A 17,844-nucleotide genomic window follows, 5' to 3' on the forward strand; every position below is an offset into this window, starting at 1 on the left:
CAGCAAAGCTCGTAAGAACGCACTTGGAGATCAACCCCTTCTCCTCAATCCAGGGTAGAATGAATGGGGCTGACCCAAGCATGAAGCTAGCTGGAAGAGACACAAAGTCAAAGTGAGACACATGCTGAGCAAAGGACAGCTAGGTCGAATGCTTCTAGAAAGAAACACAAAGTGAAAAGGAAGAAAGATAAGGTCCTTCCTGAGTACAGGGCGGAACATAGAGACACAGGACAGTGACAAGTGCCCAGTGCATCTGTCTGCTTAGCTTTGAAACATGGCACATCTCTTAAAGGGGTAGGGCCACCCTACGAACTACATTTTGTTCTAGTGATTTCTACAGTGGTTTGGTATCCTTCGAACCTACGCCAGATGGCCCCCGACCCACTGAGTGGCGAGGGAAGCTGGTCTGAGATGGCAGCTTGACACCTAGAATTCACCCAATGAGGAGACAAGGAAGAGAAGAGTGGGCACTCTGAGGTAGACAGCCTCGAATTAAATGCAGGCTCCTGAGTGACCTTGGGTGAGTTATTTAGTGTGTGGAAAACCTTAATGTCCTCATCTGTAAAGTAGGTATACAGCGTGCCTCCCAAGACTGCTGTGAACAGTGACCAGGGTGACATGCGTCTGGTCGCTAGCATGGCGTCAGACACGTCAGTGATGAGTACGTGTTCCCCCAGTATTGGTATTGAAGGATTGAATGTGTTAGTGCTGACTGAGGTCAAGATGGGCATAGAGAAGTTGAAGAGAAGCCAAGGGCAAGAAGCCAATCAGCAAGGACGATTATGGGAAGAAAGTACTGCAGAGGGAGGGACTTGAGGGCAGACTAGAAAAGTGAAAGTTATTCACATCCTCAGCCCTGCTTGAGACCTCCATCAGAAAAAAGCCCCAACTCTCAAGTGAGGGGTTGAGGTCAGACTTAGGAAGAGATTTCCTGACGGTGGAAGGTATCAAATGTCACTAGACAGAGAGTTTTTCTTGTCTTCTGGGATTGTTTCGTCAACCATTCCTGGAGCCAGAGCTGGATGAAATGCCACAAAGCCAACCCCACAAGCTCTTAATCCTGGGAATCAAAAGCAGCGAATGTGGGATCCAGTTGTCCCTAAAAGCTGTTTTTGCCAAAAGTTCTCAGCTACATCTGATGCATTGGGCTCTCTTCTGCTAACCCACAGCACTTAACAGAAGGGAGCAACTCAGGTTTTCAGCAGTCTTGACCCTTCCTCTTGTAGGAATCGATGAAGACATTTTTTCATTGGCCCTTTAAAGCCAAGGTGGGTGAGGCAGTGTCATCTCTTGATGTCTCCCTGGTGACCAGATCCCCCTGGAAACCCATGCTCCCACTCCTGAGCCAGGGAGAACAGGAAAGGACGGACTGTCCTTAGGCTAGAGGTCAGAAGGGCCCTTGTGGGAAGATCTTCCTGAACCCACCAATGTGAGTTTTGGCATCTGGATTTTGAGTTTTATCCGACATTAGGTCCAACCCCAGCCCTGAAGATCAGGGAGAATAAGAGAAGCATTATCAAGCTCGTCAGGCTGAATTTCCACCTCTAAGAGGGTAGGTGACATCCTGTGACCCTGGGAGACTGTCATCCTCCACCGTGTAGAGGCCTAGAGAGTAATCACCTTTGTCTTGGAGAGTCTTTCTGGGTCTCCTTCCCCAGGGAAAGAAACTAGCCACCTTCCCTTGGGAGCAGTGGCCCCAAAAGCCACCAGCTGGATTGTCCTCCAACAGTTTTCATGTAATTCCCTCCAGCTGCTGTTGACCACATTTTTCATAACCCCCACTTCAGGTCCAGCTTCTCATCCCATAATGACACCACGTGTCACCCTGACTCCTCTTCAAGTTTTCCATGGCCTTAAGAATCCACTTGAGAATACTCTGGGGCCTCTTAATTCCTAGCCCAGCTTCTTTCTCCAGCTCGGGCCTGAGTTTATCTGATGGCCACCAAGGAGGGACGGAGTCTTACTGAGCAGAAGAGGTTCACCAGAGCAGCTCACCAAGACACTAAATCTTTTCCCCTTCACCTCTTTTGCCCTTGGGTTTGGGTTTTCTTTGGTTTGATACTCCCAAAGCTGGCTGTCCGAAGGAGGGACAGATGGGCTAACCATCTCTAAGGAGGCAAGCTTGGAGAGCTCTCAGGACATGCTTTGGTGCCAAATGGTCCAGAATCCAAAACATAAGTGGCTTGTGACCTTGCCAAGTCTATGGATTTCCTTGAGCCTCAGTTCCCTCTGCTGAAAATGGTGGTGGCACCCCCACACACCTCCCCCCCGGATTGTTGTGAGGAGTAAGCGTGACTCTGACGCCTAGAGAGAGCTATTAGCGCAGGCTTGGCCCCTCGGGCTTATACCAAACGCTGGCCCTGATTAGTGCCTCTGACTTTTAGGATGTTCTTCCCTCTATTTTTGAACTTTGGCTTGTTTCCCAGTAGCTTCTCTTCCTTTGGGATAATTCTATGGTTGCTAGCCCACACCCTACCAGTACAGCATGGCTGTAACCTTTTCATAGTCATGGCTATAGCACGTCAAGGCCCCCACAGTGAGACTCGGCTCGTTTCTCCGCCTGCTCTGCTGGCTAAGTGTGCTCGTGCTATGGTGTGAATTAAATGTCTACGGGGTCGCAGGCTGGCTTCTGCCAAGTTTGTCCCTGTGTGGAAGGAGTATGCCAACCAAGCTGGGGCCCCCTCCACGTCGTCCCAGCTTCCCAGCAACGGACAGCCTCACCAGAGCCTCCTGCCCTGAAATAGCCTTCTCCTCACAGTTCCCTTGACCTTGTGTTATCTGGACTGTTTGGGGGAATTCCATGATAACGGGTGGGAGGAAGCTGCTGCTTTGGTATCCGGCTTCCTTGGTCCTGAGAGCTGGCTGCTACGAGGGTCATAGATGGTAACCGATTAACGGCGTAATGGATTAACCCGGTCAGTAGCCACTGTTGTATATGTGTGTGCTGGTGGGACATGTGAGGACATCTGCACGAGTAATAACACGTGGGGTACACGGTTGCCTTCTTTTTTGTTCCCTTCTCCCTTTGCATTCATTCATCCCACCAACACCTACTGAACGCTTGCTCTATGTGCCATGCATTGTGCCAGCCGCCTCACTAACTGCACCTGTCTCATCAATTCTTCCCCTGACAAAAGCATAAAGTAGACCCCAGCTCTTTGAAGCACACTCTGCAATGGCTAGTGGAGAGAAGCTGAGTGCCTCTAAGACAGGAGCCTTGCGGATCCAGCCAGGCACCAGCCTGTCCAACGAGCTCCTGTAGGGGACATCAGTTTCCCTGTCACTCTGTCTTCATGGCCTGAACCCCTTAACAGCCCCCAGCTGGGAAGATGCCTTTGTCCCCACTCCAGGCATCTCTGATGGCTTCCAGCTCCTGGCAGCTCTTCCTGTCTTCCTCCTCTCGCTTCTCCAACTGAGCGTAAGACCCACTGCACCACTGGGTGGGCTCAGCTTCTAGAGTTAACTCTTCGTGTTTATAACCCTACACCTTTGGGCAGGGGTGTGTCCTCCAGCTTCCCCTTGCTTTGGGGTTCCTGGCTGGAAAACCTTTGTTCTCCTCCCTTCCGTCTTACCCGTGTCCATTGAACTGTGCAAAAGCTCCCCAGGACAGGTGGGGTGCAGGTAAGGTGGGGTCCAGACTCGCATGTCCCCATCCACAGCCAAACAGCCATCCCGGCCATGTCAATCTCTGGGAGCCACCCGGCCTCCAAACCCCACGTGCACGTCACTGTCAGCGGACGTGGCTGTTCCAGCCTAGTTGAATTGCAGATCCCCTCCTCCATCTTGGCTGCCACTTTCCACTCCCCCTCCCCCAGTCTCTCACATCCAATTAACACCCCCCCGCCCCCTCCCAGAGTCATTAGTGAAGAAGCAGAATGGTCTTGGCCCCAGAGTGATTTCTTGTCATCTCTGCTCATTCATTCTCTCCACGTCTCTGCTAAACCAGACTGTTCATCCGGGTCTCTGTGGGCTCATCCCAGCTCCTTGTCTCCAGGGTCCCAGAGAGCAGGTTGTCTGTCCTGTGGCCCCAGTACGTGCCTTCTCATTCATCCCCTGCTGCTGAGACGGCCTCCCGGGGGGGCCACCACATTGGTCTCTGGGGTCCTAATGCAAGATGCTCAGGGGGTAGACGGCTCACTGCTCAGGCAACCCCCTCCTCCTTGCCCAGGAAGGCAGGGTTTACTGAACTGGGGAGGAAGCTGGACTCCTCTTGGCAGATCCTTTCAGAACTTGAGATGCTCACACACATGTGCCAGTGGGGCCGGGGAGCCCTGCGCTTCCTAACACACCTCTCTTAATGATGCGATGCCCCGGCCCTTGTGGGGGGTGGGGTTCAGCTGGGAGGGTCTGGGGCTTGGTGCCTCTGAGGGTAACAGGGTAAGTAGGGGGCGTGATGACACTTCTTCCTAGCCTGACCGCTTGGGCCTTGTGAGTCCGCTCTGGGCAGGAGGCTCATGACAGCATCTTCTATCCTATTTCAGCGCGAGGAGTTGCAGAAAGGACACCCAGCTTCATGTACCCCCAGGGCACGGCGAGCAGTCAGATGGTGCTGCGCGGCATGGATCTCCTGCTGGAGTGCATCGCCTCCGGGGTGTACGTACAGCCCGCACCCCCCACTCTGGTCCCTCTCCAGGAGGACGGGGCGTGGGAATTAGCGCAGGGGCTCTTCTTGCCGAGTCTGAGGGGGCGTAAAGAGGCCCAGACAGCCCCTAGCCGGGCTTTTGCAAAGCATCATTATTCCCATCCCTTTCTGGCTGTCTTCTTTATGGGTAATGGGCGAGGAAAGGAGACGGGGTAATGTCCTGCATGTGTGTTCACACCCGTGTGACTTCCCAGCAGCGCCTCGGTGCTCTGTGGCCGAGCACCCCCTCTGTACAGGAGAGGTGTGCTCTCAGGGGACCGACCATCCTCCTGAGCGTCTGTACACTTCAAGGATGCCTGGGTGTCCCGGGCTCGGTGGACGAGCAGCAGGCCCACGGCTGGGGGTAACCCCTGTGTCCTGCTCGCTTCCTCTCCCAGCCCAACACCAGACATCGCGTGGTACAAGAAGGGTGGGGACCTCCCCTCTGACAAGGCCAAGTTTGAGAACTTTAACAAGGCTCTGCGCATCACCAACGTCTCCGAGGAAGACTCCGGGGAGTATTTCTGCCTGGCCTCCAACAAGATGGGCAGCACCCGGCACACGATCTCGGTGAGAGTAAAGGGTACGTTGTGTGTATTTCTCATTATGATGATTTGCCAGCCCTACACACCACAGCCCACCTTTCCTTCCGCGGGGAGGAGGGGGTGGGGGGAGTAGGAGAGACCTGATGACACACTGGCTAGTGGCAATAGTGATCTGCCAGGGACAGCGTCACCCGCCGGATGTGAGAGTGTATGTGTGTACATAGTGGGTATATGTGGGGTGTGTGTGTGTGTGTGTACACAGTGGGTATGAGGGGAAGGAGCTGCACCCTGACCATCCCCCACCTCTCTGTGTTGCCTGGGGCTCCCCCCACAGGTGAATGTACCCCCATGGGCCATTTGGATTTCACACAGCCCGATTTCTTTCTTACATTTTGCATTCCCGTTCACGGTGTGTCGTCTTAGCCCTGTGCTGTCTGTGTACTTGTGCATGGTTTTTTTCTTAAAAGTGGGGAGTTATCAGAACACAAATCATTTTTTTAAAAATCGCTTCCCTCCCTCCATGGTGCCGATGGCCCATCTGACCTGTGGTGGGCAATACAGCACGTGCCTTTATGGGTCCCGGCCTTGGGTGATGGGGTACACCAGTCCCTGTCAGCCTGGCGCTGACGGGATGATGGTCTGATACTGAGAGTGCAAGAACTTGGGAAGCCCTCACTCAGCTGACCTGATGACTTTGGTTTCAGCGCTACGCTTAGACCAGGGGTTCTTAACCTTTTGGGGGGTATCAAGATCTTTGAGAATCTGATCGATCCACAGGAACTTCTCAGGAAAAAAAATCCCCATCTCCACATATTCCCAGTCGGAAGGGACAGCCAGTCTGCTCTAACCAAAGCCTGATGCCTGAGGTCTTTTCTAAATGGTCTGATGTCATAGCAATAGCCCCAGGATCCCGAGGGGCCAGTCCCGGGCTTGCTTTACTAACTGCCCTGATGTCGCCCTCGGGTGCTCATCGTGAACACCTGTGGGGCTCTAAAAGCATCCACTGCCCCAGCCTCCCCTGAGAATTCAGACTTAGTAAGTCTAAGTTGGGCCCCAGTGCCCATGTTTGTTCAGAGCTCTTCAGAGGACTCTAACGGGTGGCCCCAGTTTAGAACTATTGTTCTGTGAACCCGAAATAGAGTGGGAAGCATCCGCGGTGCCAAGCCCACCAAAGGCAAGCTGGACTGAGTCGTCCCATGAGGATGAACCCCCGGGCAGGTGGTGAGGGCCTGGAGCTGGCTCTTGGAGGCTCCTGCCTTCTTAGTGGGAGCCGGTCGGTGTCTCCTGCCTGCCCCCAGTCATCTAACGCCGCGGCCTGCGCTCCGCTTGTCTTCCAGCTGCTCCCTACTGGCTGGACGAACCCAAGAACCTTATCCTGGCTCCTGGCGAGGATGGGAGGCTGGTGTGTCGAGCCAATGGGAACCCCAAGCCCACTGTCCAGTGGATGATAAATGGGGAGCCTCTGCAGTGTAAGTAACAAGACGTTGTCCCACCTGACTCCGCTGGGCCTCCCGTCAGAGCCTCCAGGGCCCCATCCCTATGTGCCGGCCCTGGGTGTCCAGAAGGAAGTTAATGACTAGCCCCTTGGCCACTGCTTGGGGAGCATCCCAGCTCTCTGGGCATCTCAAGAGGCAGGAAACCTATGCTTATGTTCCCATATTTAGGGAGCATGAAACTCCCTTGGGTTTTTCTTGAATCTTGCTTTCTGCCCTAAACCACCACCCAGCCCAGTCTCCAGGTCTGCAGAGAGCCTCCCCTCTGAGTTGGGGAGGGGCATGGAAGGTAGAGCAGAGCTCAGTAAGCTGCTGTGTTTAGTTACCCAAGCCCCACTCTCTGCTGAGGGCAAACGGAGAGCCAGGCTGGATAGAAGGAAGAACTGCCCCCTGAGAGCAGAGAAGCACTGATGCATTTCCTGGGTGTGCCCAGATTTGGGGAAACTGAGTCCTGCCTGCTGGCTGGAGTAGGTGACTCCAGGGCCCCTTCCGGCCAGGGCTCTCGGTCAGGTTTTCCCATCATAGTCTCTCCAGTTGCATTTACTTTATAAAATGTCCTTGTGGGTCTCTGAGACTGCCGGACACCTGCACCATCTACTGCTGGGGGCAGAGCTCCCTCCCAGCCTATGGCCTTGCCCTGCGCAGGAGCAGAGATGCAGAGGTTGCCCGCCCTCTGCTGTTCTCCCTGTCCTGACAGCACTCTGGGAACAAGGCAGACGAAGGCAGCAGACTCCACAGCGCCACGGAATAAATGCAGAGCCCAGGACTTGCCACTGAGCCCTGGCCCTGGAAAGGTCACCTGTCACTTACAGGGAGCGGCTGAGAAGAAAGTTGGCTCCACGAGAGTTGCCAGGGAAGGAGGTGTTGAAGTTGCTGGCGTGGACTTCATGCCTTTGTGCTGAGTGGGGACTTGGGGGTGGGTGATAAGGATGCTGACCTGTCTTTATTTGCCTCCTGCTGATTCCCCAGTTCCGGGCTCAGACTTGCTGTCTGTGGAGGGGCGCCTCGGGGGCCAGACCCTGGGTGGTCCTCTCCCCACTGTGGCGATCGGTCTGAGCTATCCTGGATTCATTCACAGACTGTCCAAACCAAGTCACCTTGGCTCAGTCCAGAAACCCTACAGAGGAAAGTCACCTTCCCATGAAAGATGAGAAAAGTGGCGATTCCTTACATTTCTAGAAAACTTAATTTATACCGCTCATTATCATTTTTTTAGTAAAGCTCCTCAGAGTGGGAGAAGGATGGGAGTAATTCTCCAAAACTTGACAGATGAGGGAAATGAGGCCCAGATTTACTGATCTGTCCCAGTCCCAGATGGATGTGTGAACAGGACTGAGAGCCCGCGGCCACTCCCCAGCCTCTGCTCTCTACATCCCAGGCCAGCCGTGCTGGAAAAGCTGCAGGAGGAAATAGCTTCTCTCAGTTCAGGACACATTTCTTGGGACGATCAGGTAGCTTTGGCAAATTTAAGGACTCATTCAGTCTCGACAGCATCGGCTTATGGGTCTATGTGAACGTTTGAGGAATGCTCTGCTCTGAGGATGGGAAGGTGGTAGGTCTCATCCAGTTGTATATTCCTTTGTCCTTTTCAAAACCTTTAAGTATATGCAAAGGGTATTAAAATAATAACAACAATGGTAATCAGTGTGTGCTGGGCCTCTGCTGATGAGTTTTTTTTTTAAAGATTTTATTTATTTACTTGAGAGAGAGCAGGACAGAGAGGGAGCAGTGGGGAGGAGCAGAGGGAGAAGGAGAAGCAGGCTCCTTGCTCAGCAAGGAGCCCGATGCAGGGCTTGATCCCAAGGCCCAGAGATCATGACCCACGCCAAAGGCAGATGCTCAACTGACCGAGCCATCCAGGCGCCCCTGCTGATGACTTTAGACATGTAATAAAATCTCAGGTTACCCTCATAAGAACCCCGCAAGATGGCACGTCATCCCCATTCTGCACAGAAGGATGCTGGAGCTCAGAGGAGCTGATAACGCTGGAGGTGATGTGTCTGGAATGCAAACCCCTTTCTCTTTCTATGGCTTATGCTCTCAACCGCACCTGCCCAACTCTCAGCAGGTCCAGCAGGGACTCACAGTCCCATCAGACAAGCTGAGAAGGCAGCCCCGGTGGGTTCAACGATGGGCCCGAGGCCACACAGCCAGGCAGCAGTGGAGCCAGAAGCCGCGTCTCCTGGGGGCCACCCGGGGCTGCTGTTTCCACAGCACCCCAGTCCTCTTAGGGAGCCCTGGCCAGAGCCCCAAGGGCCCTCTACCCACCCTTCCCGTTTCTCACGAGGCGCGTCTTTCCTGTCCTCAGCGGCACCACCCAACCCAAACCGTGAGGTGGCCGGGGACACCATCATCTTCCGGGACACCCAGATCAGCAGCAGGGCGGTGTACCAGTGCAACACGTCCAACGAGCACGGCTACCTGCTGGCCAACGCCTTCGTCAGCGTGCTGGGTGAGCGCACCCCTTCCTTGCCCTTGGGGCAGCCTCCCTGGGGCTTGCTCCTGTCATGGGCCCACCTTCTGCTCTGAAGGTCAGCCCAGCTGGGTGGGATAGGAGGGCCTGGGATTGGAGGGAGCATGGAGACGGAAGATGAATTTGCCAGGGAGGATGGGGAACTTCAGATCCATGATGCTGGGCATGCAGATGGTCAATTCCTTGCTAGGATCATGTCTCCAGATGAAGGAGAGGGGCCTGTCTCACCCACTCCGAGTATCCAGGCCAACTCTGCCTGCATTCTCAGTGCCCCAGGGCAGGAGGTGGTTCTGAGTACTGGGGTCACTCCTAGATCAGGGAGAGGGCAGGGGCAACTAGGAGATGTGATGGGGTGGGGAGGGGCTATGTCAGTAGCTGCTGTATAATCTGGGGAGACCCTTTGCAAAAGCTGGATTGTACACAGGGTAGGTCGAGGGCAAAGGGATGAGCTTCCTCTTCCCTCCCCTAACCCTGGGAGGCTTCTTAAAGGAGGGAGGTTGATGGGGAAAGGATTGGGGGGTGGTAGGGAGGGCTCCTGGAATGCTGCTGCGCTGCTGGGGCACGTGGAAGACCTGGGTGGGTGGGGACCAGAGGAGGTACGTCCCCCTAGCCAAGGTCCGTTCTCCGGGAATTGCAGATGTGCCACCCCGGATGCTGTCACCCCGGAACCAGCTCATTAGGGTGATCCTGTACAACCGGACACGGCTGGACTGTCCGTTCTTTGGGTCCCCCATCCCCACACTCCGATGGTAAGTTCCAGGAGACCAGGCCACGCCCCCGGGGGTCCTCAGCCCAAAATTGGTATTCAGTGAGACCAGGCAACCTTATGGGGTCCGAATGGGGAGGAAGTTGACCGATCATTGAGGTCAGCCCCCCTTAATGTACAGAGATGGAAACTGAAGCTCAGAGAATGCCAGAGACTTGCCAGAGCCACCCAGCAGTGGGAGGGAGACCCCTGCCCGTGGGGCCGGCCCTCTCTCAGTGTGCTGTGTGTTCTGCTGCTCTGTCGTGAGGTTTAAGAACGGGCAGGGGAGTAACCTGGATGGTGGGAACTACCATGTCTATGAGAATGGCAGTCTGGAAATCAAGATGATCCGCAAAGAGGACCAAGGCATCTACACCTGTGTTGCCACCAACATCCTGGGCAAAGCTGAAAACCAGGTCCGCCTGGAGGTCAAAGGTAAAGGAGAGGTTGGTAGGGAGAGGGCAGGTTGGGGCAGCCAAGGAAGCCATTTCTTCAAAGTGATTCCCACACGCCATTGCCTTTGACAACTCACTGCTTGTCCTGTTGACTCCCTAATGGGGCCCTCCCTGTGGACCTCTGTGTCCTCGCAGGGCTTCCAGCTGGCCTGGGTGCTGGAAGGGCAGGGTCCTGTTCAGCCTGGTCCACGTGGGATTAGAAAGGGAAGCCTGGGGCACCTGGGTGGCTTAGGCATTAAGCATCTACCTTTGGCTCAGGTCATGATCCCAAGGTCCTGGGATCGAGCCCCATGTTGGGCACGCTGCTCGGTGGGGAGCCTCCTTCTCCCTCTCCCACCCCCTCTACTTGGGTTCCCTTTCTGGCTAGCTTTCTCTGTCAAATAAGTAAATAAAATCTTAAAAAAAAGGGGGGGGAAGAGTGAGACCCCCACCAACACCCCACTACCACCCCAGGAAACCATCACAGGTTTCCAAAGCAGAGAGAAAGGACTTATTTCCTCCTTGGAATCGTGCCCACCCCCCCCACACTGTTCATATAACTGAACGTTATTTCTGCCATCTTCCATGGTCCATCTAACCTTTTCATGCATGTCACGATGTGTGGCCACATGGGGTAGGGGGCAGAGGCCACGCCAGTGATGAGCTCCCTCGGCTTCCCCACAGACCCCACCAGGATCTTCCGGATGCCCGAGGACCAGGTGGCCAAACGGGGCACCACGGTGCAGCTGGAATGTCGGGTGAAGCACGACCCCTCCCTGAAGCTCACGGTCTCCTGGCTAAAGGATGATGAGCCTCTCTACATCGGAAACAGGTTTCTGCTCCTTCCTTCTCTCTTCCTGGTGCGAGTCTGGGCCCGTTTTCTTCCTCCTTGCCCTCGACACACTGAGGGAACCTGAGCATAAGGAGCTGCATCCTGCGTGTCCCCCAGGAACTGCTGCTGGGGGTGGGGTGGCTGTGCCAGTGGCTCCCCCATCCCACGTGCTCTCTGCCTCTCTCCTCCTCTTCTATCTCACTCTCCTTTTCCCCACTCCTTTCTGTCATCCCTCCTTCTCTCCTCCTCTCCCCTCCTACGCACTCCTCCTCCCTTCCTCTTCTGCTTTGAGGGCCCCTTGGCGGTCTGTCCTCAGCCCCGCTTGCAGTACCCCTGTTGTCCAGCAGAGGGCAGGGCTGGCCCGAGCTGCCTGCCAGTAGGGTGTTAGCCGGGTGTCTCAGCCCATAGGCATCTGGGACGCTTTTACTAGACCACACCAGCCTCCGGGGTCCAGATTCAAGTGGCGTGGGGGGAGCGGAGGCATTGACAGTGTCTAAAAGTCCCGACAGGTGTCTGTAATGTGCAGTCTGTGATGGCGAGGACTGGTCTGAGCCGTTCCCTCCGCGAGACTCTTTGTCTCAGCCCCTAACATCTCAGGGGGGGATGGCGGTACAGGATCAGGCCTAGGGAGCAGCACGATCATCTGGCTTTTGCAGGGGCATACCTGACAGGCAGGCACAGGCATCCTCACTCCGTGGGCGCCCACAGCTTTCACAGCCCACCCTGCTCTGTGGTGCTCACCTCCCTCTGCAGGAGACAGTGCAGAGGAGCCCGGACACACGGCCTGAGCCTGGGTGCACAGACCGGCCTGGGCTGAAGGGACAGCTGGAAGTAGGGGAAGGGGAGGGATGCCAGCCTGCCTTTTGGGGGGGTGGATCTAACTGTACCCTCATTTGGGAGGGGGGCACAGCATAAGAAAGGCACAGAGAGTAGACACTGGAGAGTTTGAGGACATGAACGTGGGTCAGAGCCACTTCTGCTTCACCCACTTGCCTTTTCTTCTCCGTCAAGCACTGAAGAGCTCCAGGTAATGGTGAAGACCATGGGAGGGAGCCTCCTGTTCCCTGCCAGGGGCTGTGGCTGCCCAGCCCAGCCTGTGATGCTCCCCTCTCACCCTCCATCCCAACTCCAGGGAGACAGCAGGCAGGGCACAGAGCTCCCCACTCCCCCACTATCGTCCCACTCACCCTCCTCCCCAACCCTCCTGGGGCCCTTGCAGGATGAAGAAGGAAGACGACTCCTTGACCATCTTCGGTGTGGCCGAGCGGGACCAGGGCAGTTACACCTGTGTTGCCAGCACTGAGCTGGACCAGGACCTTGCCAAGGCCTACCTCACTGTGCTAGGTAACAGCCATGCTCACACACGCTCTGACCCTCCCCCATCCCACCCCTTCCCGATCCCAGAGAAGCGGTGGGGCCTGGGGAGGTCCCAGGCCATCGCCTGCGGTCAGAGGGCTGGGCAGACACAGTGATCTCCTCCCTCTGATCTAAGGGTTGGGAAGGCGCTCCTTTCAGAGCAAGCTGTCCAGGCACCTTACCTCTGAGGGGAATCATTAACTCACCCAAATCCTCAACAGATGGATGCCTGAACAAGAGAGGAAAGGTGGACAGAAGGTGGACAGAGGACAAATTTTTTTAGACACTGTCAAAAAATGTCACTGTCACAAAATGATCTTGTGATCATTTTGACCTCTGTACCCAGTTAAAACAATCCATCGTTGAAGCCAGATTGCGTTTTGAGTTGGTCCCACCAACACCTTTGGCCAGCTTCCCTTCCCCTCCCGCCCTGCGCCTGTCTCCTGATGGGATTCTGTAGGGCGCCCTGCATTTAGCAAACCGATTCCATCATGCCCTGCCTCGTGTCTAGGCCAGACTATAAATATGGAGCCAACCTCAACCCCAGGGGAAGGTCGCCTTTTCCATCCAGGGAAGCACATGCCCGGTGTCCCCTCCTCACCTCTGTCCTCTCTCGGGCATCGTATTGCCGTTACTGTTGGTGTGCTCCATCCCTTTGGTGGCGGTGACTCATAGTCGCGGGGGATGGCGGACCCAGGCCCATGGGGGCATTGGGACGGGAAGGAGACAAGCGCTAGCCGCAAAGGAAGCTTGGGGGATGGGTGGGGGGGTTTCTCCATGGAAGCGAAGGTGAAGTTGTGCCCAGAACACCTCTGCCCAGGGCAGCTGTTCAACCCTTGGCCACCTACTCCCATCCTTCTAGAACACCTGTAACCCTGGATAACTTGCTAACCTGGATAACCCATCTTCCCTTGCAGCTGATCAGGCCACTCCAACTAACCATTTGGCGGCCCTGCCCAAAGGTAATTCGTACTAATCACAGGACCCCAGCCAGAGCCCCGTCCAGGTAGCAGGGAGGGTGGGGTCTGAGGAGGAAGGTGCTACAGCACAGGACGTGCCGGGGGAGGCCGCTCGCTGCCAATCCCGATGCCTTTCAAGGGCCCCGCCCCTCTCCTCGCAGCCCAACCACCACCCGACTCCGGGCTTCCTGCGCCTTTCCTAGGTGGGGCTCCAAAGTCCTCGGCTGCTCTTCCTCCCCGTGCCTTCCTTCTGGCCACACTCAGCACTTCCTGGTGGTGGCCTGTTCTCTCCCCCAGCTTTGGCCTCAGAAGCACGGAGGGGGCAGCTGGGAAAGCCCTCTCTTCAGATTACCTGAGGCCCGGCTTGTTTGCAGCCCCGTCTGTGGCAGCACATCCCTTCACAGCCGGCATCCACACGCGTGCACGCGTACACAAACGTGGGCTCCCGTGACCCGCCTTCCCGATGCTCCCAGTAACGAGCCAGAGCACTGAGCTAACTGGCCCGAGCAGCCAGGATGGGGAAACATCCCGCGTACCCCACCAGCAGCGCTGAGGTGGCCTCGTCCCCGGGCCAGGGTGGCCCTGGCAGCCACTGAGGAAGTCCAGTGAGACCAGATCCCCCAAAAGCTCTGTCCCCAGCCCCATTTGGAGGCTTGATGGGACTTCTCTGTCCTGCTGTCTGTCACCGAAGCTCTGGACTGAGTCCCTACTTCCACCCTCATCCGGTCCTCTGCCTTTGTCCCTCCCACGCTCCTAACCAGTCCGCCTTGCTCAGCTCTCCCAACACCCCACTGAGCCCCTGCCCCCTCCAAGCCTTGGCACACAGAGTAGAAGGTAATTATCCTGAGAAAATGAGACCGGATCCCACACTTCCTCCCCCGTTTCCCTACAGGTGGCCAGCATGGGTCTCATGGAAAGGGCAGCATTTTCCAAACGCTCACCCCCTAAGAATAGCCACAGACATGGGATAGGTTGGTCCCGGTTCTCTCTGTGCCCTACATCCTTTGATGATTTTTTGAGGTGGTGGAATTTGAAGTCTCCTCTTTGTTCTTCCTCGGCCCAGGAAGAGGAACTGGGGTGGGCCCTGGGCTGACCCTTCCAGGAAGGCCAGGGCTGGTTCCTGCAGGTGCTGACCTCGGCCCATCCGGGACCTGTCATAGGACAGTGTCCAAGGCCGGGGCCAGTGCAGGGACGGGCCGGCTCTAACGGGGGAGTCCCGTGTGGTGTCTTCTTCCTCTGCTGCCAGGACGGCCAGACCGACCCCGGGACCTGGAGCTCACAGACCTGGCCGAGAGGAGCGTGAGGCTGACCTGGATCCCAGGGGATGACAACAACAGCCCCATCACAGGTCAGCCCAGGGCCCTGCGCTCCAAACCAGAAAAGAGGGATGGACGGCAGCCTGGTTACTGGTAGCAGCTGGAGGCCTTGCCCTGGTTTCTGGTCCCACTTCCCCCTTACCTGACGTGTGCCCTGGGCTATTCGCACGCAGAGCACATGGAGGCCTTGGCTCCCCTCTCAGTGTCTGGGGTGGGGGGATTCTCCCTGTGCCTTCATCTCCCCAATGGAGAGTGTAAAGACTAGTGGGAACCGCACAGGAGAACGTCACAGAAGTCCGCTACCTCAGCTCCCAAACAGCGCTATCTTCCTTGCCTACTCAGACTACGTCGTCCAGTTCGAAGAGGACCAGTTCCAGCCTGGGGTCTGGCACGACCATTCCAAGTTCCCGGGCAGTGTCAACTCTGCCGTCCTCCAGCTGTCCCCATATGTCAATTACCAGTTCCGGGTCATTGCCATCAATGAGGTGGGCAGCAGCCACCCCAGCCTCCCCTCCGAGCGCTACCGGACCAGCGGGGCGCGTGAGTACCCGAGGGCTGACGGCCAAATGCGCTGAACCCAGCTGCCCTGAGGCTCCACTGAGTCCCCCCAGTTCCTGGCCACGTGAACGTGGCGGGCCATTTAACCTCTCCGAGGCTGGACTTCCTGAGCTTTGAGACAGGAAATGACAGCAACACTGCCTCCATCCCGGGAATTTGGGAGGCTTGGGTCTGGAGATACGGTCTGGGTACCTACCGCGACGTCTGGCGTATCGTAAGCACCCAGTAAATGCTCGCTGCAGTTATTATTACTAATATCCTTAATAATTCTGGATCGTCTGCTGTAAAGGGAAGCGCTAGGCAAAGATTTGCCTTAGAAATACATAGTCTGGTGTTATCTCAGATTTCTTTCCCTATCACACTTGGGTAATTTAGATTTCTGAAAATACACCAGCTCATTGTGAGTGGTGCTGCTCCCCCAAAATGCTGAATGCCAGGGATAAGCCGGCCTGGCATTAAACTTACTTAGTGGCTAATCCGGGAAGGGGATAATCCACATTGCGTTGGCTGTTGGGACCATCCAAAGTGCGGAAAGCCTTGTGATAAATGCTGTCTAGTGAGGGATTAAAACTCAAAAGAAATTATCCCTGCTTGGTGGGGGTGGGGGACGTTCAGTCTCAGCTAGGAAGGCACGTCCGCCTCAGGAGAAAACCACGGAGTAAGTTCAATTGCCTGTGGGTCGGTGTGCAGAGAGATGCTGAGGAAGGATGGCCGTGGAAGGGGCTGGTCGGCTGGGAGGGAGAGAGGCCCTGGTAATGCACATTGGACTTGAACTTTGCACCCCCCTTGGGTTGCAGCCCCTGAGTCCAATCCTGCCGACGTGAAGGGAGAAGGCACCAGGAAGAACAACATGGAGATCACGTGGACGGTAAGGGTCCCTCCCAGCCCATCTCCCGATGGATGCGCTGTCTTGACCTTGAGCGCTGGTAGCCCTTTTGCTCCGTATATGCCTGAGGCCCCAAGGCTGCTCTCTGCACTGGATGTGCAGGGCCCAGACAGGAGCATTGTCTAAGAGCAAGATTTCAGACTGGAGACAGGAGCAGAGGTGACTGAGGAACATGGGCAGCTAGTTGGGCAAAATCAGAGAGAGTAACCAGCAACGAAAATGGACTTCTCTAGGAGAAGGAGGGTGTAGAAAAGATTTAGCCTAAACATCAGTGCCTAGTGTTGCTGTGTCCTGGGGTCCTCCCACTGGAGATGGTTGGGGTGCAGGGGAGACCAGCCCCCAAGCTGCTTTGAGAGCAGGGTTTCTTTTAGTCCAGGAAGGAACGAGAGGACGTAAAATCATCTCTCCAAGCCAGGATTGAAAAAAAATCCCATCTTCATCTTGGCTCTCTGACTGTTTTCCAAACCAGAATTGGGATTTGTGGCCTCAAAATGACTTTTTTCCAAAACCAATTCCAAGTCTGAGAGATGCACTTTCAGCCATGGAAATATTAACATTTCTGTGCTGTCGCCAGGAGTGACAGAAGCAGGGAGATACAACGTGTGAGATCATGGCTGTCCCCATCTTCTGGGGACCCAATCTCACAGCAGCCTAGGCAGCTGGGCTGAGCCCAGATCCAAAACACTGGGGCTCATCTTCAGAGCCTTGCAAGGACCGGCTCCTGGTCTACAGCTCTGGAGGGGACTGCTTCCTGGGCCAGGCCCTTAGGGAACGAAGAGCAGAGTTGTACTACCCTTAGCTGCTGTGCAGGACAGCATAGTCACACATGGGTTCAGTAGAGCCCAAGCCAGTTCTGTAATTTTGAGTTCATTGGCAGCCGGCATGCTGTGGCTAAACCAAAACTCATCACTCTCCAACGTCAAAGAACATTCTGTGATTTTCTTATTTTGTTCTGCTTACCGACCGGCCACAGGAGTGTCCTGTTGAAAATAAATCTTTGGCTTCCTATGCACTTGCAAACGTGGGTGGCTCTGGGACTCAGAGAGACTAGGTCTTGGGTGAAGACTGTCACAGAAAATCTACATGCTGAGTTCGTAAGACTTTGGGCTTTGGAGGACTCAGCGAGAGGGTGGCCTGGTCTCCCACTGCCGCAAGGGGGCGGTGCTGGGCAGATCGGGGCGGGGTGCAGGCTGTGGGTAAGTCTGGGCTCCACCCCTGCCTTCGATCTCTCCCTGCTCAGCCCATGAACGCCACCTCCGCCTTTGGCCCCAACCTGCGCTACATCGTCAAGTGGCGGAGGAGAGAAACTCGAGAGTCGTGGAACAATGTCACAGTCTGGGGCTCCCGCTACGTGGTGGGGCAGACCCCCGTCTACGTGCCCTATGAGATCCGAGTCCAGGCCGAAAATGACTTTGGAAAGGGCCCTGAGCCAGACACTGTCATCGGTTACTCCGGGGAAGATTGTGAGTACCCTCCCCCATCCCCCAGCCAGGATCCTCCCAGCCGGGCTGCGCACAGCCAGCCTCACAGCCCAGGAACCTCGGGGTGGGTCATGGGACTGCCAAGAACATCCTGGGAGGACTGCTGGTTCCCAGGAAAGAGAAATTCCCTATGGTGACCTCAGGC

General features: G+C 55.8%; 1 protein-coding gene across 20 annotated transcripts in view; it reads left to right on the plus strand.

The window, feature by feature from the left end:
* Nucleotides 1-17,844, plus strand: part of NFASC (neurofascin) — a 169,548-nt gene that overhangs the window by 120,035 nt on the left and 31,669 nt on the right. For 14 of the 20 annotated variants that reach the window (XM_032878406.1, XM_032878413.1, XM_032878412.1 and 11 more), the window contains 13 exons: nucleotides 4,482-4,593; nucleotides 5,020-5,204; nucleotides 6,504-6,635; nucleotides 8,968-9,111; nucleotides 9,770-9,881; nucleotides 10,146-10,312; nucleotides 10,996-11,143; nucleotides 12,363-12,487; nucleotides 13,417-13,461; nucleotides 14,705-14,806; nucleotides 15,117-15,314; nucleotides 16,130-16,200; nucleotides 17,459-17,681. In XM_032878406.1, the coding sequence (XP_032734297.1) occupies nucleotides 4,482-4,593; nucleotides 5,020-5,204; nucleotides 6,504-6,635; nucleotides 8,968-9,111; nucleotides 9,770-9,881; nucleotides 10,146-10,312; nucleotides 10,996-11,143; nucleotides 12,363-12,487; nucleotides 13,417-13,461; nucleotides 14,705-14,806; nucleotides 15,117-15,314; nucleotides 16,130-16,200; nucleotides 17,459-17,681 (1,764 nt within the window). The remainder of the gene's footprint in view (nucleotides 1-4,481; nucleotides 4,594-5,019; nucleotides 5,205-6,503; nucleotides 6,636-8,967; nucleotides 9,112-9,769; nucleotides 9,882-10,145; nucleotides 10,313-10,995; nucleotides 11,144-12,362; nucleotides 12,488-13,416; nucleotides 13,462-14,704; nucleotides 14,807-15,116; nucleotides 15,315-16,129; nucleotides 16,201-17,458; nucleotides 17,682-17,844) is intronic. The other 6 variants (XM_032878408.1, XM_032878411.1, XM_032878419.1 and 3 more) reach the window with 1 other exon arrangement.

Source organism: Lontra canadensis, unplaced genomic scaffold, assembly GCF_010015895.1.
Source record: "Lontra canadensis isolate GAN:19392208 unplaced genomic scaffold, GSC_riverotter_1.0 scaffold63, whole genome shotgun sequence".
NCBI classification, from domain to species: domain Eukaryota; kingdom Metazoa; phylum Chordata; class Mammalia; order Carnivora; family Mustelidae; genus Lontra; species Lontra canadensis.